This window comes from Melospiza georgiana, chromosome 9, assembly GCF_028018845.1.
Source record: "Melospiza georgiana isolate bMelGeo1 chromosome 9, bMelGeo1.pri, whole genome shotgun sequence".
NCBI lineage: Eukaryota > Metazoa > Chordata > Aves > Passeriformes > Passerellidae > Melospiza > Melospiza georgiana.
In genome coordinates this window covers 4075451-4102297 of record NC_080438.1, presented here as the reverse complement: position 1 = coordinate 4102297, position 26847 = coordinate 4075451, and the positions used below count along the sequence as shown (strand labels likewise).

Here is a 26847-nt window from a genome sequence, read left to right as displayed (position 1 = left end):
AAGATGAGACACAGCATCATGCTTTGAGGAGGTGTGTGCAGGTATACACACAGTGAATTAACCTCTCTGAGCTCACCTCTGTTATTTGATTTGCTGGCTTGCTGCTCTGCCAGCTTCTTCCTTTGTGCCTTCCAGCACTCAGCCATCCCTCACAGAGGCACCTTCAGTCCCAAGCCTCATTAGTCTGCCTGCTGTCCCCTGGTGTGAGGGGAAGCACTGGATGTGCTTTAACCACATGAGCAATATCTCTGCTAATTTACCTTAATATCTTGCCAGGGTTGAGATTCTCAGTCTCCACAGAGCTGTTAGGATGTTTGCAGCTCCTGCCCTGTCCCAGTGATCTCCAGACTGTGCTGCAGTCTGAGACAGAGGTGTAGGATCATAGAATAGCCTGAGTTGGAAGGGACCTTAAAGATCATTGAGTTCCAACCCCTCTGCCATAGACAGGGACATTTTCCATGATCTCAGGTTGCTCTGAGCCACATCCAACCTGGCTGTGGACACTTCCAGGCATGGGGCAGCCACAGATTCTCCTCACAGGGCAACCTGTGCCAGGGCCTCCCCACCCTCACAGGGAAGAATTTCTTCCTTGTATCTTATCTAAACCTACACTCTATCAGTTTTAAGCCATTCCCCCCCATCCTATCACTAAATGCCCTTGCAAACAGTCTCTCTCCACCAAACCTGAACCATGGAATATCTTGAGTTGGAAGGGATCCATAAGGTTCATTGAGTACCTTGAGTGTGCAGAGGCCAGTTCACCCCAAGGTCTCCAAGGGAAAAAAGCTTCATCAAAATGCAAGATCACCTTAATGGTGGGAGATGACATGGTACTTGTGTGCATTATGAGGAAGGGGAAAGAAGAGGTCAGACCACATAAAGAGCAGCTTTTATTGTGGGTACTTGACCAGCTGGGTGTATTTTATTGCTCCATGCAGCTGCCAGCAGCTCTCTGGGTGAAAGGAGGTTTAAATAGTGCAAGTCTTAGAACTGTTCTGCTCACACAAATTATGTTTGGTGAGCATTTTTCTTCACATGCTTCATATGTTTCATTTCCAGCCGAAACAAACTGACATATCAGGTGTAGCAAGGCATTACTGGCACTTCCAATTTTTCTGCAGCCAAATCAGGGGCATGCTTGAGTGTGTTGTAGCATTTCCTCATGGATCTAGGAGGCTTCCTGCCTCCCCCTGTGACCAACATCAACTGGTGGAGGGTGGGATCTCTTGCTAATCCCTGAGGGATGGTGAAACATCAGAATCTGAGTGAAAGAAGTTATTTAGCCTGTAGTAAAGTCTAATTCCCCTGCCGGGCTCTTCTTTCTTGCCTGAGTGCTTAGGTGAGCATTCTTTGTGCCTTTGCTGCCAGTGAGAAGCCCCTGAGTGCCCTGGTGTGGGCTGGGGAGAGCAGCTCAGGACAGGAATTGGATCTGAGCCCAGGGAATGTCCCTGTGCCCACGCTCTCTGCAGGGGCTCCATGGCCACAGCAGTGCAGGGAGAGCCTGTCCGTGAGAGGTGAAAAGCTCAGCTCAGATATCTGGCATCTCAGCACCAATTAAAAGTGCAGGGATCAGCACCAGGAAGTCTGTGCTCAGGCTGTGGAAGTGTTGATAGAGAATTGCTACTGGTTATTGAAACCGAGCTGCAGCTCTGGTGTTTTATGACTTTATCCTTATCTGGGGGATGTTGCAGACACTTCTCAGCTGGGAAGGCAGGAGCTGGCTGTGGTAGCTCCACTGGAATTGGGGCTGCAGCTCCAGCTGTGCCTGGGCAGCAGCAGAAGCCACAGTGCCTGGCACATGGCATTGGGAGGGGTCAGGTGGCAGCTCAGGCTCTGCAGGAGGGTTGACTCAGATGCCAGTGCCAGATATGTCATGGATCTATCTGTTGACTCCTCTTCAGCTGTAACCTGTAGGTGGAAAACTTCTATTCTCTTAAAAGTTTTATGCTGTCACCTGGAGTGCTGAAGAATTTCCACCTAAATTAAATAACAAGAATATTATTTCTGGTTTTTTTTTTTTTTTTTGGTTTTTTTTTTCTTTTGTTTTTTTGGGTTTTTTTGTTTTGTTTTTTTTTTTTTTTTTTTCTCCAGGGGAATCTGTCTGTAAAGCTATTTTCACATTTCATTTACTTAGCTAGTCTTTGTTCATGGACAAAACAATGGTCTGTGATGAAACAGATAGATAGTATCAGGGAGTGTTGGGAAAAGGGAGGAAAGAGTTTTTATAAGGGAAGGCTGGTGTGGTTTTTGACCTCTGTTCAGCAGCTGGGCACCTTTGAAGACAGCCCTCCCTAAATCTGGCCTTGTTTGACCCCTGGGAATAGGTGCCATCCAGCATGAGCTCAGAGCTTTCTGGGTCAAGATCCATATCTGCTTTATGCCACTAACTCTTAATCCCCTATTTGGCTTTGAAATTTTAGGAGCAGAGCCTTAAATCTGCATTACAGGCTGATGGGGATGTGTCAGTCCTTTCCTGGCTTTGTGCAGCTGTGCACCCTTCAGGTTAATAAGGAGAGCAGTATAAAAGATCAGTGTTAGCCTGTGCTTTCATTAATTTAAAGGTTCATAAATCCCAGAATGACCGGATGGTGCTGGTGCCTTCTCTGTGAGAAATTGGCCATTAGTAACTACAACTAACTGGGTAGGGAGAGGGGTAATCAAAGGTAATGGAGCAGAAAACTGTCTGCTTTGGAAGGAGCAAAACTGCTCTTCAGGCTTAGAGGGAAAGTGGACTGGGATTGAGGGGGAGTCCAACCGACAGGCAATAGGATTTCCTCTGCCTTTTCTTTCACCCTTTCCCTGCTGGAGGCTTTGGCAGACCCTGTAACAATCCTCACAACTTCTAACACCAAAGGACAACTCATGAGTTAAGTAAACCAAGGCATGACCAGACTAATGGCTGTGCTGAGGGTCTGAATCCAACTGACATTAAGTGTGAGGGGGAAGGTAAACGTGGAAGATGTCAGTGGACACGATGTAAGTGCCTGAAAGAAAGTGCTGATCAAAGTGAGGGGCAGTGAGAGAAATGGAGCTGTGCAGAGCTCTTAAATGGAGACTGGGAGTTTCTGGGAAAGAGCTTGGTTAGAGGAGACTGGGCTGCTCTGCCAGTAAAAAACAAAAGGCTGGGGGGGCACAGGAATAGATGCATACAGGAGGAGGAAAGCAGGAATGTTCTTTGTACTGAAAGCAGGGAGACAGTTATCCTTTTTTGTCAACAGGAGCAAAAGGTCAGCAGTAAATCTTCAAGCATTTCTGTTATTTCCATATTTGTTCAGTTCTGTGATGTCCTGCCACTGCATTTGGATGCCTTTGACACAGCCATGAATTATTCCTGTTTTGTTTTTCCTGACAGTTTCGAGTATTCACTGCTCCCTTCCACAAGGTAGGCTTCGCAGATTTCTGGCTGGCTGACCAGCTCAACAGCCTGGTGGTGATACTTATGGATTTGGAATACATGATCTGCTTCTACAGCTTTGAGGTTCAGTGGGAGGACAATGCTGGACTTCTGGCAGATACAGGTAATGCTGATGAGCCCTGGGAATGGGGTCAAAATGACCTGAGAAACACTGAGCCAGGCAATTTCCTAATTGTCTGTTTTGGAAAGGGTTATTAATAGTACAGAAAACCAAAATAATTGGCATTTGTTGTAAATGTGGCATTAGAGAGATTCTTCCCTTTCTTACTTCCATCCAGAGAAATGGAATTTGACATCAGTGTTCATTTCCTAATCCAGTCATTTGGCCCAATGTCTATATCCATCAAAGAATTTAGACACAGCACTCCTGATTGGAAAGAGAAATCCATTTTCCTGGCATTGTTGTTTTATTTCATAGTAATTTAACCATTTATTTGCCTTTAGCCTCTTCCTTCAGCTCATCATGAGAATCCTGAGCTGGTTGAGCACAGCTTTCTGTGCTGTAGCCTGGTTCTTACAGGCTCCATTCCAAAGCAAGAGAGGATGGAGAAGCTCCTTGGTGCCACCTCTTACTTGATTTGAGTTTAAGCTGCTCTGCCAGGGCTGTCCATGCTCTGTCTTCCCTTATTTTCTAGCCAGAAGGAACACAGAGCTGGAATGTGAATTTTGACTTTGGCCTTCCCAGTGGCAAAACAGTACCTGTCTCCTCACTGCTGACTTTCCATTTCAGGCAGTGACTGCTGGCAAATCATATTGTCTGATGGTTTTGACACTTGCTGAGAGAATTTGCTGTATGCTTCAATAAGCATCAGTGTTCACTTTGTTCTCCCAATCTGTCTGATCTTCCCCTTCATTTTAAGAGACAGCGTTACGAGCGGCTAAATATTTACTTATTAAAAATGAAATTAAAATACATAAAGCAACTGTGTGCATAACAATTTGTCCTCTTCCAATCTGAGCAGTGGAATGATAGCACGGTGTTTTGGGATAAATATCAGCTAATAATGTGTCTCCCTCAGTGTGAATAAGAAACAAATGAATGTTAGGCAGCAGGGTGTTTGGTTTGGATGTGCTGAGAGAGCAGAAGAATATGGAGTTCTTGGGCAGTTCCAGGAAAAGCTGAGCGTTTCCTGGTCATTGCCTTAATAAAAAGAAGGCTTTCAAACATGGAGGAGAGGACGCAATGGCATTGTGGTGTGGTTGCTTCTCATCTCGGCTTTTGAAACCAGACTATGCCTTGGCTTTGCATTTTAAAAAACAAAGTGAAAAATGCCAAACTCAGTCCCATACTGAAATGTGTTTTTTCCTATTACAATGCACAAGGAAAACAGGTCAAGGACAGCTTTGGCAAAGTAGCCTTTTAGAGCTGTCCTGCAGAGTTTCCCATTTATGCACAAAAATCCAGTGTCAAAGGCCTTTTGTAATTCCATCCTTAATTTGATTATTCACAGTCCTGCCAACAGCTCTGAGCACGTTTAAAAATAGATAATTTCTAATCTAGCATGTTGGTTATACTGCCAGGATGAGGGAGTTAGATGGTGATCTGTCTGGATGTGTTATTGATGTCACCTGAACACCTCCAAGATGGAATATTGAGCTACTTTGGGCTTCTTGCAGTTTGTACCAGCTGCTGATGGGGAATTGCTGCCATAAAGGGACACTGCAGACAGGAAGACAAAAACAGTTCTTAGACTTACTAACTCTTTGCCTTAACAGCTTCAACTCCTGTTTTTCTTGCAGATAATCAGATTTGTAACAGCTACTCCTACGGAGTGAGAGCAGTTGTCCAGTGCATCCCTGCTTGGTTGCGATTCATCCAGTGCCTGCGCCGTTACCGCGATAACAAACGGGCCTTTCATCTGGTTAACGCTGGAAAATATTCCACCACCTTCTTCGTGGTGACATTTGCAGCCCTCTACAGCACTCACAAAGGTATTGGTGGCTTGGGAGAATCCTGTGTAGCTCCTGAGGTTTGCTTTTTTTACACAAGAGAGGCTCAGTCTGGCATCTCATTGAAACGCGAGCTTCTTGTGTTTTGGCACCTGTGAAACATCTCTGGGGAAAGGCAGGGGCCTGCCCAACTTGTAAAGAGTGTTTTAAAATCTTATTTGAGGTGTTTTTCACATCCCTGGTCTGCTTAAAATTGCACTTAGGGAGCGGGGGAGGGAACTTTTAGGTTTGTCTTTTGAAAGCTGAAATACCTGTCAGGTTCTGCTGCAAAGGGAGGTGAATGGGAGGGAGATAGATGAGGAAAGGGATAGCACAGCAAATACTTCTCTCTTAACATTCATGAATATTTAACCTGGACCATCTAAATAATCCGTCCATCATTCCTAAATGTGAAGGCATGTGCACAGTGCCAGGAAAAAATGCTCTCTCTGATTTTCCTGTGTGATTCTATCCATGTTTTTTCAGCAGCTGGTAAGGAGTTGTTTCCAATCCATTTAACTGCAGATTGAGCTCTGATCCCTGAAGGTCCTCATCTCCCTGGAAACGACAATTACTCGATTCTACTCTTTTTCTGAAGGAAAAAGCTTTTCGTTTCTGCACTTCAGGCAGTCGCCCTGCCCTGCCTTTCATTGTTCTGAAGCCCTAAAAGCTGTATTCTTTCATTTGAGAATATCTCCATTCTATATACCCAGAAATTAGCAACCACACACAGTCGTGAGCAATTACTTAGCCTGAAATATTCCTGTGGTGAGGCAGGGAGAAGTGTTGAAGGCATGATTCTAGTTAACATGCTGGGTTTTTTGGAGGGGTGGCAGGGTTGTTAGAAACCTTCCTGTGGCCAAGCTTTGACATAGCTGGGCCCAGAGTCACACTGATGATGTTTGTCAGTGTATTTTGATGGCAGGGAGGGGCAGTGGCCCAAGCTGGCTGAAGGCTGGGAGTTGGGCTCTGTATCCAGAGCTGGTGTGGGAGCATCCTCTGGGAGCATCCACATTGCATCTCCTCCCTGCTGCCTTGTCCCTGAAGCTTGTTCCTGTTTTAACTTGTTTGCTCAGTGACATTCTGCAGCCCTGCAGTCCAGTTAGTCACCACTGCCAGAGCCTGGGATGAGGCACAGGCAGATTCCCTGGCTGCAGAATCACTGCTTATATCTTCTGTACCCAGAGCTGCTCTGGGGAGGCTGACTAATGCTTCTGCCTCCCTCAGGGGGGACACACTGCCAGAGCCTTCAGTTGGGGTAGGGCTGTGTCTTGGTTTGGAAAGCCAGGTGTCTGCTAAGGAAGGCAGGAGCCTCCCCTGAAATGGAAAATGTAAACCCCCTCCCTCTGAATTATTGTAATTTTGAAATTAAGGGGCTCTCAGGCAAATATATGGGAGTAGGAATAACAGTTCTTTAACGGGAAAATTAAAATACAAATACAATAGTACAAACAAACAAAAAAACCCCAGTGATGGAATCAGAATAAGGAGCTGCCCCCCTGTGTGTCAGGGCGGTGTCCCAGCCCCATCCCATGGGGGCTCAGCCCTCCTGCAGTGCCAGCTGTGGCTCTGCTGCAGCAGGGATCCTGCACAAGGGGGGAGTTTCCCTCTGCAGCTCCAGGGCTGCTGCAGATGGGCCTGGGCTCCCTCTGGCAATGCAGGGCAGCAGAAAGCTGCTCCTCTGGGAATGCAGGGGGCAAAGGCTGCTGGGGTGTCCCAAAGCTCAGATTGTATCCAGGTAGGAATGCTTGGCTCCTCCCCTGGGCAGAGCACCTCCCCATGGGATGATGGAATTGGATTAGCCATGCAGAGACACTCACTGGCCATGGACAGGAGATAATTAATAATTAATGGCTAATGGACAGAAGAGATCTCCTGAAGGGAGGATTGGTTATGGTAGAGATAAAGAAAACTTCCCAAAGAACGGCAGAGAACTGCCCCAGCTCTGACAGATGGCAATAAAATACACAGTTATCCTTCAGCCCAGCACAGTTTGGAACCAAGAGGAGAGCCAGCCTCTGTCAAAAGGTCCTGTTGAAGAGTTTGACCTTTTTCAACCACCCTTGAAGCCTTTCATTCCTGCCAGTGTTGCTACCCTGGTTCTGGTTGCTGCCACACATAACTGGTGTCCCCTTTCCCAGCCTGGCAGGGAGTGGGCTGTAATGAGGTGTTTATGAGCCTTGTTCTCGTTGCTGTGAGACGTTCCTGACTCCCAGCTTTTGTCTGTCCAGTTTTGTCAGTGGCACATCATTATTGGTGTCGTACAAAACAAAAATTGGAAGCTTCGTGGCCTTTGGAAATTACATGTTAGCAGAGATTTGTAAATGTCACTGTGCTGGACTTCTCAGAGGGCTGCCTAAAGCCCTGCACATGTCCCCTCAGGCCTGGAGGCTGTTCCCATCCTGCCATAAGCACACTTTCTAGTGTGCTGGACCTGTTAAGAAGCCAATTTTATCAAAGTGCTTTACATAGGTCACCAGTTTGTTTGGAACTTGGAATCAGATGGTTTATCATCAAATTGTTATGATGCTGCTGTTGAAAATAGATGTGCTGCTCAATCACATCTTCTCTGTGTCTGCCCAAGGATAGCAAACACCCCTCTCTTACCTCCTAAACGTCTGTTGGGGGGAGCTGTGTGTTCTGAAGGAAGTGCTGCCCAAAACAGGTGTCAAATTGGTGAAGCTCCTTGCTCCTCAGACCTGCTGTAAATTTCAGTAACAAACCCAGTAATTTTTGTGGTATCAGAGTTTTATTTTAACAGTCTTCCATGCCTGTTCTTGCAAGCCTATGACTTACACCTCTGGAATGACAGCTTTTGGCTGCCAGGAGGAGAGGGCAATCCCTGCCCTTTCCTTGGGAGGTCAGGTAATGGACACCAGTGCCTGTTCTCCACTTGGGAGGCCTGGGGACATCACAGCCCTCTGAGAAGGCTCATCTTCCTCCCTTCATTTGAACTCTGGATAGCTTGTAGCTGCTCTGTGGGTTTTAGTCAGTGCCTGCCAGCCCTGTGAAGATGGGTGTGTGGTTGGGAAGGTTTGCTGGTGTGGAGAGCAGCTAATTCATACACAGTGCACTGGCAGCACTCTGTGTTTTCCTGGGCTTGCTGCTGGAAAACAACTGAAACTAAACAAATGTACAAATGCCACCTTATTAAGTGATGTTTCTGTTCTAGTCCTGGGTGGTATTCCCTACTCCAAACCTCCTCTAGTGAAGGATCCCTGCTGTAGCACCATGTACTGTGGGCTCTTGACAAGTGTCTGTTTCCCCAAAATATCCCTGTTTAATAATTCATATTGCTCAGGCAGTGCATAATTCTGATTCTTTCTTCCCTGGGAGAAGCAACTTCTTTACTTTCCTTCCCTTGGATTCAGATGCAGGGTGCAATTTTCTCTGCTAATTGCAGTTTGGATGTCAGACTGCTGAGAGAGCAAAGTGAATTCTGTTAGGATTTTGCTCTGAAACTTGCAATGCTGTTGGTCTGGGACCAGACCAGCTTTACAGGGGTAACTCCAAGCTGTCATCTTGATATTCAGGAATCACTGGGATTAGTGAAGCAAATGGGAGAGGAGCTACCCCAGAACCTAATTCTAGAGCAAGCAGTGGTGGCATAGACGAGCGCAGACTCCAGCACGGCTCGCAAGCACAGCCACGTTTCAGAGACAACAACAACAACACGAGGACAACTGTTGCTGAGTTCCCAGGGGAGGAATTCTCAGTATTTTTATCTCTCCCAAAGGAATGAGAAGCAAAGGCCGTGTTCTGTAAATAAAGTGCTGCAGGGTGTGTTTGCTCAGGCAAATGAGGCACGGCTGTAACTCGAAGCTACCTGGCAGCCGGGGAGCTGCTCTGTCCCCTTCTTTCCCACCCTTGCTTTGCACTAAGGAGCTCAGTGCTGGCATTAAGTTCCCTGCCAGTGCTGAGTAGCTTTCCCCAGAGCCAGCCAACAGAGTATTACATTGCCTTATTTAATCCCTAGGGAAACCTACGTGCTGCTGGGGAAGCAGATGATTAAGCCCAAGCCTGCGGCGGAATATTCAGCCCGAGCGTGGCGTTGTTTTGACACGCAACTGCTTTCTGCTGTGTTTTCACTCTGCCAAAAGCAGATGTGCTCTTCTTGACAAGTGCACCACTAAAGAGGCTTCAGTCCACATTATCACAGCATTTGTAGAATCACAGAGTGGTTTGGCTTGGAAGGGACTTTAAAGATCAGGGAGTTCCAACCCACATACTTTACACTATCCCAGGTTGCTCCAACCCTGTCCAGCCTGACCTTTGAACACTTCCAGGGATGTGTTCCACAGCTTCTGTGGACAGCCTGTTCCAGGGCCTCACTACCCTCACAGGGAAGCATTTCTTCATCATATCTTGTCTAACCCTGCTCCCTGTCAGTTTGTAGCCGTTCCCCTTTGTCCTGTCACTCCGGACCCTTGTCCAGACTCCCTTTCCAGCTCTCTTTGAGCTCCTTTAGGCACTGGAAGGGGCTCTGAGGTTTCACCAGAGCCATCTGGTTATCTCTCCAGGCTGAGCACTCCCAGCTCTCTCAGCATGTCCCCACAGCAGAGGTGCTTCATCCCTCTCAGCATCTTCATGGCCTCCTTTGGACTCACTCCAGCAGGTCCATGTCCTCCTTACACCAAGGAGATCCCAGAGAGGGACATCCATGGCCCTCTCTTCTTTTAAAAATTGTGCTTGCATTAAAGAAGGCACACTGCATATCTGGAATAGCCAGCTTTGGTTTCACTCCTCACTCAGACCTGACTCAGGCTGTGTAGGATAGGGTTGTTATATTTAGGTGTTCAGCTCTTCTAAGAAACAGTTGTGTTGTGCTACTCATGGAGTGCTGGTCACTTCTGAAGCTTCAATCATGATTTTTGCTCCAACTTTATTAATTTTAAAATGAGATATTGTGGTTTTGCTGCTGACAGTTTTCTCACCTTGATGCAGCATGCTCACATGGTGTCATTGGAAATACCAAAATATGTTTGGCTTCTGTGCTTGAAGAACTGAGCTTCTTGAGTGCCTCTCTTTCATAATTTTCCTGGTTTGGGGGATTTACCGGTTCAGTGTGACCATTTTTTTGTTTACCTTGCTGTTGGCTGTGTGGGATTTTATCCTTTAACTGAAAGGCAGGATGTTTTATGGACATTGTCAGTTTGATTCACGCACCTTATTCAATGAAATCCTTGTAGTCTAAGTAGAATCCTGCTATTTATTAACCTCTGAATTATTCCAAAGTTAATCCACATGGCCTGGAAATTTGAGTAAGCATCTCTTCTTCCATCCTGCTCCCACAGTTTTTCCAGGTACTCCAAATGAGCCTGCTGAGCACCAGTTGCCATTGGCTTGGGGTGCCCTGGAGAGCCCTAGGTGGGTCTAAGATAATGGAACTGCCATGCACTTTCTCATTAAACAGCCCAGGAAATTGGCAGTAATTAAAAATGCTGAAGTTAACTAAATAGGGCTGTCTCTGAAGGGCAGCACTTCTATCTCTGCTCTCCCCATCACTTCAGAAAGAGATTTCTCTGCAGAAATGTCTAATTTATGATTTTTAAAGGCAGCCCTAAGAGAAAAGGGCCATGGAATAGAGATGTGGAGTTTCAAGGCAAAATCCATCCTGCGATTAATGGAAGGTGTTGGACCATCCCTTATTAATAGAGAGCTTCAAGCAGCAAGTCTGACCAGAGGAAGATGAATGGGAAATGTGCAAAATGTTGGAAAATGCAGTGGAAGATTCCCAGGTGTCTCCCTGCTGCCCACTCCTCATTAATCAGGATGGCTTTGGCTGTTCCCAGTGGTGACACCACATCATGCTGGGACAGGTCACTGCTTCTGCCAGGGACAGGTCACTTCTGCCACACTCTGTCCCCTGCAGGGCCCTGAGCAGGGCTCTGACTTCTCTACAAATGTAGACTTTTGGCTCAAAGAAGACATGACATGTTTCCTCTTGACAGTTCTTCACTGTTTCTTTGCTTAAATTGTGCCCAGAGGTGGCTGCAGAGGTTTCTGGTCACCATCATGTGCTGGTGATGCACAGCAGGCTGGGGTGACATCCAGCTGTGGCCCTGGGGGCTGCAGGAGGTACCTGGCTGCACCTGAGCCCTGTGGGTGGCTGGTTGTGTCACTTAGCCCCTGGCAGTGCTGTGTTAGAAGCTGCAGGTGGCTGGGACAATAAAGCACTGTGATCCTGCATGCTTACAGCAGGAGACAGTGAGGGGATGTGAGAACTGGGACTGAAACAGTGCATAGTCCCACAACTCAGGTAAGTTCAGTTTTAGGGGGTGGAGCAGGGCAAAATAAGTGAACATGTAGAATATTTGTAAGCACAAAACTTTAAAAAAAAATATCACAAAAGAATCAAGCAAGCAGCATTTATGAGACCTTGTTCCCTCACTTGTGTGTTGGTACAAGACCTCCCATCTCTCCCCTCTTCCTCAGCGCTGAAAGAGCTGTCAGCATTTGATTTAGGTGTCACAGGAGCCTTATAGAGTGCTTGGATTGACCTCTTGAAGTAAAACAAACTTTGTAATGGGATTAACTGGCTTCTTTCTTAATACTTGCCGTTTTCACACGCCTTCCCTTAGCACAGCACACTGGCAGCTCCACCAGGATGATTATTTGGAGCCAAAACATGCACAGTCTGTCACATTGCTGCGAGCTAGGATGCGTTTTTGTCTGCAACCCTGCCATCCCCGTGCCCAGGAGGCCTCCAGTAATGAGTTGTGTTCATTAGGCAGTCTTTCTGATCCTTTCCATCAGAGAGGCAGCAGTGTCATTAGTGAGGAACTGGGAGGCATTGCCATGGGCAAACATTTCTCATCCTGCCCTCTGACCTCCTCAGGGCTCTGTGGTACCCTGCTTTCTCCTGCTTTCCTGTTAGCTCAGCTGATTGCTGACACCCAGCCCAGTATCCCAGGGATGGTGCTTGGGGTGGAGCCAGGAGCATCCCTGGAATGCTGCAGCAGGGATGCATTTGATTTTCAATTTTGGTTTTACTAATTGTTAATATTAAGTTTAGTATGTTTTACATATTGTTGGTCTTTTACTTTTAAAATAATTTCTTTATTTTTAAATGTGATCTTTACTTTTAGTTGTTTTAATGAGTTCTTACTCAACAGTGCCTTTGGAGAGTCGAGTATATACAAAAACTTATGAATCTTCACTTGTTTTCTAAGTTTATATTTTGATGGTTTGTAGAAATAGCTTTTTTAGATTAGTTAGTTGCCCTCTTGCTATAACATAATTATTTGTTATGGGTATTAAGGTTTTATTTAATATTGAGTATGTTGGCCTGTGTCTACTAAAATTTTATTTTTAGTCTTTATTGTTTTACTTTAACTTTTTGCTTTAATTTAAAAGTCTTAATAATAGGTTGAGTACTCTCAGTTTTAGTTATCTTTGTTGGATTTCTTAAATTATTTGAAACTTTCTTTTTAATAATTTAAATACTTTTTTTTTTTTTTTTTTGCTTTTTACGACTGGTTACTAAAATTTTTCTAGCTCTCTGAGTAGCTTTTGGTTTTTTTTAGAATAACACAAATGTTACTTAATATGCCTTTGTGTTAAAGGTGGCTGGGGAAATGAGAATGCTAATGAATGAGGTGTAAGTTAAAAGGGTGACCTAGTGATTCTTCATTTCACAGGCACTTAAGGTGGGAAGCCTGACCCTTTTTTTAATGGAACATTTTAAGGAAAGCAAGTGGCTGCACTACAAGCAATCATCCTGTCACATACACACAGGTCTGGAGTCTGTGGTGGTGCAGAAATGTAGGAGATGCAGTCATCTAACAATTTTTCTCTTTTGCTTTTAAAAGAAGTTTGAAAGAATCTGCTGTTGGATATCAAAGAACTACAGAGGCAGCAGATGGCATTGTGTCCCCATCCCCAGAAATGCTATTCATTTCTGATAATAAATCCAGATATCCTTATTAGTGAGACTTCTGGCAAATGCTCTGATTGGAAACCCCATCCTTCTCAAGGTAGACATTAAACTTTCTCTAACAGCACTTCTCAAAAGTGCTCTTTTGAGAGGAGGCCCCAGAAAAGAACCAGCTCCAGTCTCAGCCATGGCTGATGTGCTTCCTCCTGTTTGCAGCTAAATCACACTTGTCACTTGCTGAGGTACAAGCCAGGAGTTTGCTGCCATGTCTTCAGATTAGACACAGACCAACGCAGACCTGCAGAGGGTTTTTAATCCAAACACGATTTTGGGATTTCCCTGCTCTGCAAATGTAGACTTTTGGCTAAAAGAAGATGTGAGATGTTGCCTCTTGACAGTTCTTCGCTGCTGCTTTGCTTAAATTGTGCCCGGAGGCGACTGCAGAGGTTTGCACAATCCAAGGGAAGGTTCTTAGGGAAGAGTCAGTGTTTGGCAGAGCCCACAGCTCTCCACAGCCTGTGCTCCTGTGGGTTATTTTTGCCTTTTAACTGCATCAAGTCCCCTGTCATGTCCTGCTTCTGCCATTGATCAGTGCTAAACAGCAGGACGTGCTGGCTGGGCAGAAAGGCAGCTCTACCCACTCATTAAGAGATCTAATTACTGAGGGGAGAGGTGTTGCTGTGCTTTGAGCACTGAGATGTTAGACAAATGCTTGGGGATGTCACTCTGATGGCAGTTCTTATGTAGATAAGTCACTTCTGGCTGTCACCCTGCTCTGTGGTGTGCTGGGCTGGAGTTAATGGGCACACAGCATCCCTAGGCCTGCTCAGAGCTGCCTTGCACACTAAATACATTTGTGCTTTGCTTCTGCTTAAATCTGTGATTGAGGCTGGCTTTGGCAGGCCTGGACTGGGGGCTGTTTAGTTGGCAGAGTTGCTGTGGCTGTGTTGTTGGTGTTCTGTGTAGCAGGGCTTACCTGGCTGTGTTCCCTGATAACCTCCAGCTGTTATCAGAGCCTTCCCCATCAGCACAAGCCACGGTGGGTGACAAGCCAGGAATGCTTATCAAGGGCCATTGTGCTCTTATCCAGCCCTTCAATAATACATGGCATTGATTTTTGCTGTGGTGAATACTATATAGTGTTTACATTCCCCAGAATAATTCAGCAGGGTAAACAGCTGAATTCTGTGGAGGTAAAGTCAATATTAACAGCATTCAGGAGAGCACTGGCTGTCTCTCTTTGATGGAAAGCAGCCTTTTCTCTTGCCTGTGCTTCCAAGGGGCTGTGATTTCTGCAGAGCAGTGCTCCCTCAGAATGCCAGTGAGATTCTGTGGCCCCTGGGGCTGGGCTGGGATGCAGGATATTGCCTATCAGCACTTTTTGCAGGCAGTAAATTCTGCTGCTGCAAGTGCCTGTGGCTGTTTTCTGGGACTGTGGCCATTCACAGCTTCAGTTCAAAGGTGGAAGCCATCCATTATTTATCTAGTTGACCTTCTGGAGCAATTTGAGGTGTATTTGTGCAGAGATTCTGCTGGAATTGCATGTTACAGGGTAAACTGAGGATGCTAATGGAAATTCTGTGGTGAAGGCTGCAAACAGCTCTTGTGGCACGCTGCTTCCCACTGGCTTTGTGGCAAGTGGAGGAGCCCTGTGGGCTCAGATAGCCTCTGACATAAGTGCACACCTCCAGGCTGCAAGGCATGGCAGTGTGAGCACTGAAACCAGCCCATCCTCAGGTTCTGAGCTGCACCTGCAGCTTCAGAGGGTTTGTGCTGCTGCTGTTTGGTCCTGCACGTGCTGCTTTGAATAAAAGCAGCTCAGGACGTTGCTCTGTGGTGGAGCATGGAGCAGGAAGGTCCTTCATGCCTCCTTTGGGGGATGTCACTGGTACCATGGAGTACCAAAAACTTCCTTTTTTCCTTCCTGGAGAGGCTGAGATCTGCCAGAGTGCTTCTCTCTTCCAGAGCCTCTCTGTCTCATGGTTTTTTGGTGTTTTCTAGCACCTCATTAAACAAAGAAAAAACACACAGGATGAAACAGTTCCTGCTTAAATAGACCCTGACATCATCATAAATATGCAGAGCTCTGTATTGCTCCTGGAAAAGCGGCAGGCCAGGAGTTGATGGAGCCTCTGGGCAGAATATGAATGCCTTGATTTTCTCTCCCCCTGAGCAGCAGTGGAGAGGGCTGCTAGGACCAGCCAGCAGAGACCCAGCTATAATTGCTTGCCTGGAGCAGTAACATATTTCTGCACACCAGCTGAATACCAATGAGGACAGAAGGAAGGAAGGTATCAAACAGAACTGCAGGCAGGAGGAAAAGGAGGATAAGTGATTAAAGGAAGGACTTAGAGGCCAAGATTGAAGACAATGGGCTAGTTCTGATTAGGGCATTTTACCAGGGAGTGATTTGGGTTTTTAATGAATTTTTTTTTCAGGAGCTGAATGCATTGCAGAGCTGGTTGGTGAGCAGGAGCAATGGGCCAATCAGTGTGACCCCAGGTGCCACTGAAAAGGCTGCTGCAAAGACAGAGGCAGGGAGAGGAGAACTGAGCCCAGGATAACTTAACTGAAAGCAAGAACATCCTTTTGAGATTGGTGAGATTAGATTTCTCACTTGGGCCTTTTCCTTCCCAGTTCTACTCTCTGTAATTGCTCACAAGAGTCTGTGCCACATGCTCTGGGATGACCCTGCTTGAGCAGACAGGTTGGACCAGGTGACCCACTGTCCCTTCCAGCCTGAGCCATTCTGGGATTTAGGTTTAAGCAGTGAGAACCTTTGAAATCTCCTTCCTCTGTAACTGCCAGCTTAGGATAGAGTTTTCCTCACCCCTTGTGTGCTTGGAGATGAGAATCAGGGGGCAGAGTGGCCCCTCAATAAGCACAGAGCTCCAAAAGAGCTGCCCAGCAGTGCTTCCCTGCTCTTCTGCCTGTTCCTCAGGATGGTCCTGGCTGCACTGCCTTCTCCATGGCTGCTCCATGGAGTGGAATAAGGCTCAGTTTATGTGAATTCTGTCCTTAAGGGGAAAAAAAGCCCAGAAAAGAATCCAGCCCAAAGCAGCATGATGTAACTTCCAAGCCTAAGGTGAGAGGAAGCCCTGCAGCATCACAGGGTGTTTTGGAGCATTTTAGGTGCTTTGAAAGCACATACAACCCATGAACTGCCTCTGAATTATCCTTTAGGGTCTGGTAATGGGAACTAAACATGGAGATCTAATGAGCTAAAAATAAGGCTGGAAAGAACAGGCTTAGTGTCTCATGAGTCACCGAATGTCAGCATCTGCCTTTTCTTCCTGATATAATGTTGTGGAGGCTTTGGAGGAGCTATGTGGGGGGGAGGAATGAAACCTGGCAGTGCAGCCCTCATTGCTAAGCTCCAAAATCCTCACCTGTGTCCCTTTCTGTGGGCAGCTGCACGTTAAAAATAGCCTGGGAGAGGCTGTTTCCAGGCAGCAGCAGCAGCAGCAGCAGCGTGTGAGGTACCTGGGCATCCGTGAGCGCTGCTCCTGGGTGACGTCAGCGCTCTGCAGGGACAGGAATGTGATGCTGGACCCGTGTCTTGGCCAAGCTGAGCATGTGGGGAGTGCTGAAAGGCTTCCAACCTTGCCCCAAAGCTGCTGGGAGCTGCAGCCATGCCGTGCCCTTTTCCTTTGCTGCATGAGTGGCGTTCAGAGGTTTGCCTTAGGGGGGTGTTTTGAGAGGGAAAGGTTCAGAGGTTTGCCTTAGGGGGGTGTTTTGAGAGGGGAAGGAATGTGTGGGTTTGACCTATATCCTGCACATCGTGTCCAGGAAGCCTGAAAGGCGTAATGGGAGGAATGTACTCTCATTTTCACCTCCATTAATTTTATCGGATCGCCGCTTTACATCTAATCGTAATTGCTGGAAATACAGAGGGAAAATTGTCCTGTTGCTCCCTGGCTGATCAGCTAGAGGGATTGTTTTAAAGCCACATAAATAGAAAAACGTGCTGTTGTTTAGTGTGATGTTGGGCTTGGGCTGAAAACATCTTTTTTTGTACTGGAAATGTTGTTTGCTTTGTTTAAGGGAATCGGTGAATGAGCAGTTGCTGAGGCTGCACAGAAAGGAGAGATTCCTGCAAGCAGCCAGGTGCAAAATGTTTCAGCCTTCTGAAGCATCATAATGGGGTTTATTTGCATGAATTTTTGGAGCCAGCTTTCCAAAAGCAAACAGAAATACCAGCTCTGTTTGGTTTTCCCCAGGCAGCTAATGTAAGGAATTGTAGCCAAATTGAGAGCAACGTAACCTTTCCAGAGGGGAGTGGGAAACAAGGTTGGAGAAACTATCCCCAGCTGAGCAGATGGTGGGCCCACAGTCTCCTGTTTCCAAAGAGGAGCTCTGTATGGGTATTTAAAACTCCATACAGAGCCTACTTTAGGATTTGTACATTTTAATGTACTGCTGCCTTTTCCCTCGCCACCACAAGCTCTGAAATGGCTGGGATAATTCCTGTACTGCTCATGCTCTTCAGGCTTCTAGTGGAGAGAAAATGGGGGAATTACCAACTGATTCACTGTTGTTGATGTTAATACAAACTCAAATATTTTCTTACTAAACCCTCCTCGCTGAGCTCTGCGTCAGTGCTGTGTCCTTTGTAGGAGCCCGTGTCCTTTGTGAAATGTGGCCCTCAGCTTCCACCTGCTGTTCAGAGCCAGAACGGCAGCTTTGCCATGAATCCAGGAAAATAAAAACCATGGAATATCCTGAGTTGGATCCTCGAGCCCAGCTACTGGCCCTGCATAGGACCATCCCCAAGAATCCCACCATGTGCCTCGGGGTGTTCCCCAAATGTTTCCTGAACTCAGGCAGGCTTGGGACTGTGACCACTTCCCTGGGAGCCTGTTCCAAATATTAATGTAAATTTCAATCCCAAGTGCTGAAAGTTGAATGAGATGAAAGTGGAATTTGAATAACAATAAAAAGCAGGTACTGCTAAGGGTGTTGGTTTGGCTCAGAATTGTATTTGACGTATTTTGCCAGAGCTTGGCTAGAAGAGGTGATTTCCACTGTTCAAATGAGGCAGTTTGTAGCTGTTTTAAGAAGGAATGTGCTCTCAGTTCTACACAAGTGTGTTGTTCTTCTCTTTTCCAGCTAAAAACCACAGTGACACCCAAGTGTTCTTCTACCTGTGGATTATCTTCTGTTTCATCAGCTCTTGCTATACCCTCATTTGGGACCTGAAGATGGACTGGGGTCTCTTTGACAAAAATGCTGGTGAAAATACCTTTCTCCGAGAAGGAATTGTCTACCCACAGAAAGTGCGTATGCAGCCTGCTCTTACCTTAGGACAGCCTTGTAACACTTTAACCAAACTTGCTGAGTTTAGAGCATGTTGCAGTTGCCCACTGGAGCATTTCAATGCTACAGCCTGGGATTTTCCAGCAGTAGAGCTGATTTGTTTCCAAGAGATCATTTCTCATTGAAATGATCAACAAATGAAATTTGTTTCCAAGAGATCACTGCCCTTATTTTGTCTGAGTTTGAGCAGCAGATTCTGTAGCTTCCCAAAGACCTGATGAGGTCTTTTGGATGCAGAAGGTGTTTGCTGAGCTGTTTTGTTCTTGTTGCTCCTCAGGCATACTACTATTGTGCCATTGTAGAAGATGTCATCCTGCGTTTTGCGTGGACCATCCAGATCTCCCTCACTTCCATGCAAATCTTTCCCTACGCTGCAGACATCATTTCTACTGTGTTTGCCCCACTTGAGGTGTTCCGGTAAGGCTGCTGGGCTGAGCAGCTCATTTCTCTTGGTTTTATTTTCACTTTTTTGTTCTACAACATCAGAATGGGGGGGAAGCACCTGGATCCTCGGATGTGGAATATACTGGTTTTTGTTTCCAGGAGACCAGGATTAGCAGGAATATTAAATCCAAACAGGGTGCTGAGTGAAGAAAAGGATAGGGGGCTTTGCCACAGTTTGGAGCTGAATCCTTCACATTGTGTTTGCAGTTCCTTCTGAGCCATGACATAATCTTGAAGGGTTAGTTTTTACCAAATCTCTTGAAATTTCCAACTAAAACTTCTCTTGAGTCTCAAGTTTCCAATTTTCAAACCTCTTTGTATTCTGTGTCATTGATTTGGATCCTGCAAGCTTCCAGGAGTTTTAAACACCTTTCCTGTAGCTGGAAACCCACCCCCACAGCTTCCTGGGAAGAACTTGATGCTGACCCTCTCTCATGTAGGTGCTGGAAGTGCCTTTTGTAGGAATGTGCCTCCTGTTGAGAGAGTGACAAGACTATCCTTTGTCCCCTCAAAAAGGAAAGAAGCCCAGAAGTTTCTCTCCTTGATTACATGAAAAAGCCACCTCAGAGGCCTGGGGGACTTCACCTCAAACTTAAGGATAGCCAATTGGACAGGAGCCAAAAAGTCACACTTGAGCAATTTACTAGAAAAAGAAGTGAACAAAGAAACGAATGGCTTTTGTGGGGTGTTTTACCAGGAGCAAGAACCTCTGGCACCTGGCTCGGTTTTTCTCTGTTTGTTATTTTACCTTTTATTAAACCTTTTTGTTTCCAACACTGACACAGATGCCATCCCACTGATTTTTATGCCTCCAAGGGTAGCTGTGCTATCTTGAGTGTGTCTTAGACCTCCAAAAGCTTATGAGACCTGGCTGGAAGAAGCTCCTATAACAGCATTTGCCTTGTAATGCTTGAACAATGTACCTCCACGCTGTCCATATTAGGATAGATTCTGTAGTTCTCCAGAGGAAAAATGTTGCTGTTAGCCACTAGATTTTTCTCCAGTGCTTTGCCAAACGCGGGAAATGCCTGCAAAAGTGGAACTCAGTTGGTAATTCTCATTTTTTCCTCTCCATCCATCCATCCATCCATCCATGCATCCATGCAGGCGGTTTGTGTGGAACTTCTTCCGCCTGGAGAACGAGCACCTGAACAACTGCGGGGAGTTCCGTGCCGTGAGGGACATCTCGGTGGCGCCGCTCAACGCCGACGACCTGACGCTCCTGGACCAGATGATGGACCAGGAGGACGGCGTGCGCAACCGCCGCAAGAGCAAGCAGTGGAAGCGCAGCCTGAGCGTGTCCCTGCGCCGGCCGCGCCTCGGCACACAGTACGTTCAGCCGTGCCCCAAATGACACCTTCTGCTGTTTGCACCTCTGTTCTGTCCCCCCTGCGCTCTAAGTGTGCACAGTGCTCACAGGAGATTGCAGTTGTGCTTCCGTCCTGTTAAAGACAAAACCTTTTCCGTTACCTCAAACTCTTCCCTTAGGATTCAGAAGCTGTCAGAATCATGTTTTTTGTCTAGTCTTCATCATTATCTAGAGACAACTTTATTCATGCCAGTAAGGTAATTTTTCCCATAAGTAGTGTTATTCCTACTGCTACATTTTTATGTAAGATATGATAATATTGTAGTACACATTTCTCATTCAACTATTTTTTTTCCTCTTAGATTTCTACACCTTTTATTGAATAGAGATTTGCTAGACCCAGTTAAATCAACCTTACTTGAGTCATCTAGCTTTATGACCTTTACTTGCTAGAAAATTATATATTTTATCATAATTCTGGACATTCTACACTGCTCTTTAAATGAATATCTAAATTTATATTTAGATTAACTGATAAAAAGGAAAGAAAAAGCTTAAAAGAAAGTAATAGAACTGCTACAGAAGCCTGCCCTGCAGCTGCTGCTGGTGCCTGTTGGTTGTTTATGGGCTGGGAGTCCTGCACTGGGAGTCCTGCACTGAGAATGGCACAAAGGGTTGAAAGTCGTGCCAAGATTTTCAAAGTCACGCAAAGATTTTCAAAGTCATCAAAGGTAGGGCAGGTCCAACTAAGTAAACGAGCATTCCTCCCTCTGCCAGAGAATTAATCCATCCTTTAGGCATTTGGGGTTTACCAGAACCCCAAGTGGAAAGGAAAGGGAAACTCCTGAAATCAGGAAAGGGAGTTCCCGTTTTACTCACTCTTTTTACAAGGGTCCCCTCCTGCAGAAATAGGCTGCCAGAGGTTATAAATGCAAACTGGAGGAGAGGTTCTCCTCGAGCAGACATTTCTGAGAAAGAGGGAGAGGGGCTCTTTATACCTCATGGTGACAGAAGGGCCAATGGTTTTAAACTGACAGAGGGCAGAGTTAGATTAGATATTAAGAAGAAATTCTTCTCTGTGAGGGTGGTGAGGCCCTGGCACAGGGTGCCCAGAGAAGCTGTGGATGCCCCTGGATCCCTGGAAGTGTTCAAGGCCAGGCTGGATTTGGCCCTGAGCAATATGGATGTCACTCACATCCCTGCCTCTGGCAGGGGGGTTGGAGCCAGATGATCTTTAAGGTCCTTTCCAGCCCAAACCATTCCATGTCTCTGTATGATTCCAGTTATTCTTTGGTTAAGGTTCATATGTAAGATCTCAGACTTCTTCCTCTCTCAAATCCAAACCCATACATTTTTTTTCTTCCCAGCCATCATCCTTGCACCCCCAATGTTGCCCCACCCTGCACCCCAGCCCCTGAACCTGCCCACTGTGTGTTTTCCCTGCAGTTCCAGTGTCCCGTGTCCCTCCTGCCCTGGCAGCACAGCTGTGCCGCCCTACCCTTTGGCCAGGGAGCAAGCCGAGGCTGAGGCACAGCAGGTCAGGAGTGTTGTGCAATCCCTGCAGCACTGCCTGGGAGGGGTGGGAGAAGGAGGAGGAGGAGGAGGAGGAGGGGGTGCTCTGGCCCCAGGGCTGTGCTTGGCTCTTGTCCCTGCACGGATGGGACCAATACCAACAGCCCCGAGGTGGCTGCTAGAGACTGAAAAATGTTCTGCAAAGGGAATGTGAGCCAAAGGCTGCTAGAGTTCCCTCCAGCCATGCCCATTTATCCCTCAGACATGCAGTGAGTGGAGATGTGCCAGGCATATCCCTAAAGGACTTCCTGCAGCCCAGCAGGAGATGGAGCAGGAACACTCCTGTGGATCCTGCAAGGGTTTGGTGGGGTTCTGTGGGGAGGGCTGAGCAGGTGCCCCACATGTCACAGCCTGGCAGGTGACACTGGCCTTGGGCAGAGTGGGCAGTGCCACAGGAGGGGGATGCTGAGGGACAGCTGGGGATCTTTACAAGGCTCTGCAATTCCCAGGGAGAGTGGGAGGGTGTGAAACAGTAGATTGTTTATTCCCCCTCTGCAGAAGAAAGACACATTTTCCCTTTTTTTATTCCCCCAAGTGGACTGTGGGTTTGCTGTCTGCACGTCATTCCAGGAATTCCTTCTCCCCAGTGAGTGTTTTGTGTTTTGTTCTTTTCCAGGTCGAAGGCTTCTGACACAAAGGTATTGATAGAGGACCTAGCAAATGAAGTGAACACATGAGATGGCCACGTTCTCTTATTCCACATCCTTTGTTTTCTCGTTCTGTTCCCCTCTTCCCCAAGTAACCCGAGCTCTGGTACAGATCCAGCTGAAAACAGGAGAAAACACTGAACACGTTTTCTGAGCTCTTCCAGACCAGATCCTATGGACTCCAACAAGCTCACTGTGTTTCGTTTCTTTTCTTCTGGGTTAATTTTAATGTTCTATTTTAAACAAACAAACAAACAAACAAAAATAAAATATTTTACTTTGTTTTGCCAATAAAGAGGACAGTTCAGGAAAGAAGGATTGTTTACAGTCTCAACAAGGACATACAAACCTTATCTGGATAACGAAGCATCATAGGGACTCCCTCACGGGACAGTGCCAAGAGCACACTCAGTTTCTGCTTGGCCCGGTTTTGACTGGTTGAAACCGGACTTTTTAAATCTGATTTTTTTTGTTGTTGATTTTATTTTTCAGTTGTTTGGTTTTTTTTCCTTCATATCCAGCGCTGAGGCACTGGCTGCACTTGCAGGGAAAGTGCACTTAGAGCAGTATCTTCATTCATGAAGCTACTTTTTAATTTGATGTAACTTTTCTTATAATTTTTTGGAAATATGATGTATCTGTTGCATATAGTTTTCACATTATTTATGAAACTTAACAACCATATGAGAGTGATTTTGAGTCCTGTGCAATGAAGGTTGTAATGGTAAAACAAAGTGGGGAATGTAGATTTCCATCTCCAGGGTTGTGGGGTGATGCCCCCTGCAAATACCCCTTCAGTGAGACAACTTGCACCTGTGTGTACCTTCTCTCTCTTTTATTTCTTTTCAATTTTATTTTAAACCAAAGTTTCTCTTTCTGATATTTTTTTAGTTGCTGCTGCTGCTTCTGGGCATGTCTCTCATGCCAGTTCAAAGCCAACTTCTCCACGTGTGAAAGTAGTGCAGATGATCCTAAGGAAAGGAGAGTTGGTTCCCACCAACAGCACAAACCACTGAGCGAGCAAAGGCTTTGGAACTTCATTCTCCAGATCCAAAAGTACTTTTCCAAGCCTTAGGTGTGTCATGAGGGCATCTCAGTCCGAGCAGGGAGCTTTTCAGGAGTTCTCCAGCAGCCCAGCAAGGTGGGACAAGGCAAGGAGGTGTCAGTTCTCATGGGACAGAGGGGGTTCGTCAGGCTGGGGCTTAGGAGTGGTGGTGTGTTTCAGGGAGCATGGAAAGAACTGTGGTGTGCCCACCTGATGGGGGAGGTGAGATGGAAACAGCTCTTCTGTGGCTCCTGGTTTAGCAAAAAGCCTCTGTTGGGCACTGTCCTGGTCATCTGCCCCTTGGCTCATCTCATTCTCCCAGTTCGGCAAGTGGGATGCTTGAGCAGATTTGGGTAATGGACAGCTGAGCAAATCATGTTGGAAGAGAGATGTGAACTCGATGGTCTCGTTGGTCTCCCCTCCTCCTGGGAGGGAGCCATGGAGCCCTCAGAGTGCTGTGGTCCTTCCCTTCCCTTGTTCTCCCTGGGTGTTCCAGGGAAGGGTGACACTCCTGACGGAGGATCCTCACCTGGTTGGTGCCAGTTTGGGCAGTGGAATGGCAGGAATCTCTTCTCAGTTGCTGTTTGGTGGTTGTTTCCCTTAATCAGCACCAGAATGTTGCATTTCCTCAGCTTGCCTGCTGTGCCTCTTGCCCAGAGGAGCTGAAGAAGGAAACTTGCTTCTCTTCATTTAGTTGGCAATAGATTAAAACCCTTTAAATAGATTAAAACCCTGTTGTGGTGCTGCTCCTCTCATCTCCCTCCGTGTGGGGCTGCTCTGGTGGGAGCAGAGCTGGATGAGTGGGGCTGTGCTGGATTCCTGCCTTTACCTCCCTCAGGTCAGCTCATGCTTTAAACAGAGCATTCCCATTCCCATGGAAGTGGAGTCTGGGATAAAGTCCCTTAAAATATTTCAGCCCCTTAAAATATTTCAGTTCCTAATTAGCACTGGTGCCATGTCCAACCCATGTGTGGGTATTTGCAGCAGTGGGGAATGGAGCCATCCCTGCCTGGGGAGCTGAGGGGAGGGCAGCTGAACTGGGAGGGAGAAAATCCAAAATTATTTGGATTTATTCAAATCAAGTAACACCACTGGGTGTTACTTAAGCAAAGTGTTGTGCTTTTTATACGAAGAATCTGAGCTTTACTGGTAATTATCTTCCTTTCAGAAGGAAATTAAAAATGCAGAGAGACATTGTGAGCAGTTTGGTCTAGTGGAGGGTGTCCCTGCCTGTGGCAGGGGGTTGGACCTATATGGTTCTTAAGGTCCCTTCCAACCCAAACCATTCCATGGTTCTGTGATTTGGAAGTGGAGCCAATCCCCTGGGAGCACCCTGCCTTCCTCAGCTGGGCTGGGGAGGGCAGGGCAGGGCTGGGTGGCCTGTGTCCATCTGTCCATCCTGCTGCTGTTCCATCCCACCCTCTGCTTCCCAACGTAACAGGGTGGGTCGCGTTGCAAGTGATTAAATTCTTATTCTGTAGTTTACCCAAATCCTTATGGGAAGCAAGAATTCAGTCTGTCAATCTGCCCTGCTCCTTGCTCTGCTCTTTCTCTTCCCTTTTTCTGTCTTTGCTGGCAGGAGAAGTAAGGAGAAAAAAAAAAACAAAAACAAAAAAAGGGAGGTGGCATGCTATGAGGAGCAAACATGATCTCCTAAAATAAAACATGGTCCCTTTTGGCAGTGAAGATGCTGTCTCGGGGGAAAGCAGCCTGAATTCCCAGAAGTGTGGCTTTTAAAGGCTCCTAGCTCCCAGCCCTGCATCTGCCTGTTCCCTCCCTCCCAGAGATTTCTGAGAAATCAGGCGTGCAGATTCCTCCTGAGAGCGAGCACTAAAGCTGGGATGGCTCCACATCTACAGGAACATCTGGCCAATAAAGGGAGACCTAATGAAGCACAACAGATGGCGAGAGAAAATAGCCCTGTCCCTCCTTGGGAGCAGCAGGAGCCAGGGGATGGGGACATTTCCTGAGCGGGGCTCTGCTCAGGGGTGCCTGAGAACACTCCTGTAGGGAGAGCAGCAGGGTGGCAGTCCAGAGGGACAGAGCAGCATCAAAAGGAGCTGAGGGGTTTATCCTCTGCTTTAGTTGTTGAGATGCAGCTGGGTGGGAGCTGGAAGCTGAGGAAATCTTTAAGCTGTGGATTTCAGGTGCTGGGCTGTGCCTTGTGATTCAGTGGAGGTTGGACTGTACAGTTCTGAGGATGCTGTGGAGCTGCTTTGGTCTGGTGAAACCCATCAGGATGGTGCAGTCAAAGGAGAGGAGATGCCACCCTGTGGCATTTGTGACTTTTGGAGATTCCCTTTGAACCTCCTTCTCCATGCTGATTCCCTCCTGCTTTCCATCCTGCTGCTCCTCTGGGGATTTTGGGGTTGCAGGGGGTGAGGTGTTGCAGCACCCAGAGTTTATTTGCTGGCTGGGGTTCCCCGTGTGGCTTTGGGAAACACCAGGTCCCTGTGCTTGGGCAGGGCAATGCCATGTGCCGTGGGTGTGTTCCTGGCAGGACAGCAGGGCAGGATTGGGATCTTTGGACTCAGCAAGCAGGAGTGGCGGCTCTCCAATGAGAACTGATGCTGTCCCACCACGTTTTAAAAGAAATGCATTTGCAGCACTCCTGGCTGCAGCCTTTGTGTATCCAGTAAGCTCCTACCTCTCTCATCCAGGTGCATTCCCAAAGTCAGCTGGTGTTCATCCTACACCTTTCCCAACCCTACTCCTGGCCCTCCTCATTCTCTCAGTGTCTTTGCTGTTTGATTCCAATGAAAGGGGTCTGGCAGCAGCCTTCAGCATGAACATCTTGGAATGGGAGAGATCTCTGGTGGAAATCTCAGCAGAGCTGGATCCTGCTGCTCCTACTTCCCTAAAAACCCTTGTGCTGCTCCTTCTGCCTCTGTGCTGGTGCTCAGCTGCCAGGCCAGTGTGGCAGACAGGGAGGAAAGCACTTCCTGCTGCAGGAGATGACAATCCCTGGGGATTTCACTTCCAACAAGCAGTGGGGACAGTGTGAAGCCTTTGCTGTGTTTTGAATGGCCCAGGGGGTTTGGCCTTGTCCTGCAGGGATGTGCCCTGCCCTGCTCTGCTCACTGGGCTCCAGGGGCTGTGTCCCCAGCATCAGGACATGTGCTGGGAAGTGTCCTGGGGCTGGGACGTGGCTTGGCAAGCTGGGACACAAAAGCCACTTTGCTCACATGCTGCATCCCAGCTCCGTGTCCTCCGTCCTCTCCTCCACCCTTCTGCCTTGCACTCACAGGGGGAAGGCGATCTTCTGCCTTAAACATTATTATTATTTTTTAATTT

At 47.0% G+C, this 26847-nt stretch overlaps 1 protein-coding gene across 1 annotated transcript in view; it reads left to right on the top strand.

Annotated features, from left to right (window-relative positions):
- XPR1 (xenotropic and polytropic retrovirus receptor 1) overlaps positions 1-22820 on the top strand; it is a 109785-nt gene extending 86965 nt beyond the window's left edge. Inside the window, exons 10-15 of the mRNA XM_058029981.1 lie at positions 3353-3518; positions 5156-5347; positions 18330-18496; positions 18814-18953; positions 20088-20309; positions 22478-22820. Coding sequence (XP_057885964.1) covers positions 3353-3518; positions 5156-5347; positions 18330-18496; positions 18814-18953; positions 20088-20309; positions 22478-22538 — 948 coding nt within the window. The 3' untranslated portion in view covers positions 22539-22820. The remainder of the gene's footprint in view (positions 1-3352; positions 3519-5155; positions 5348-18329; positions 18497-18813; positions 18954-20087; positions 20310-22477) is intronic.
- Positions 22821-26847: the final 4027 nt, after the last annotated feature.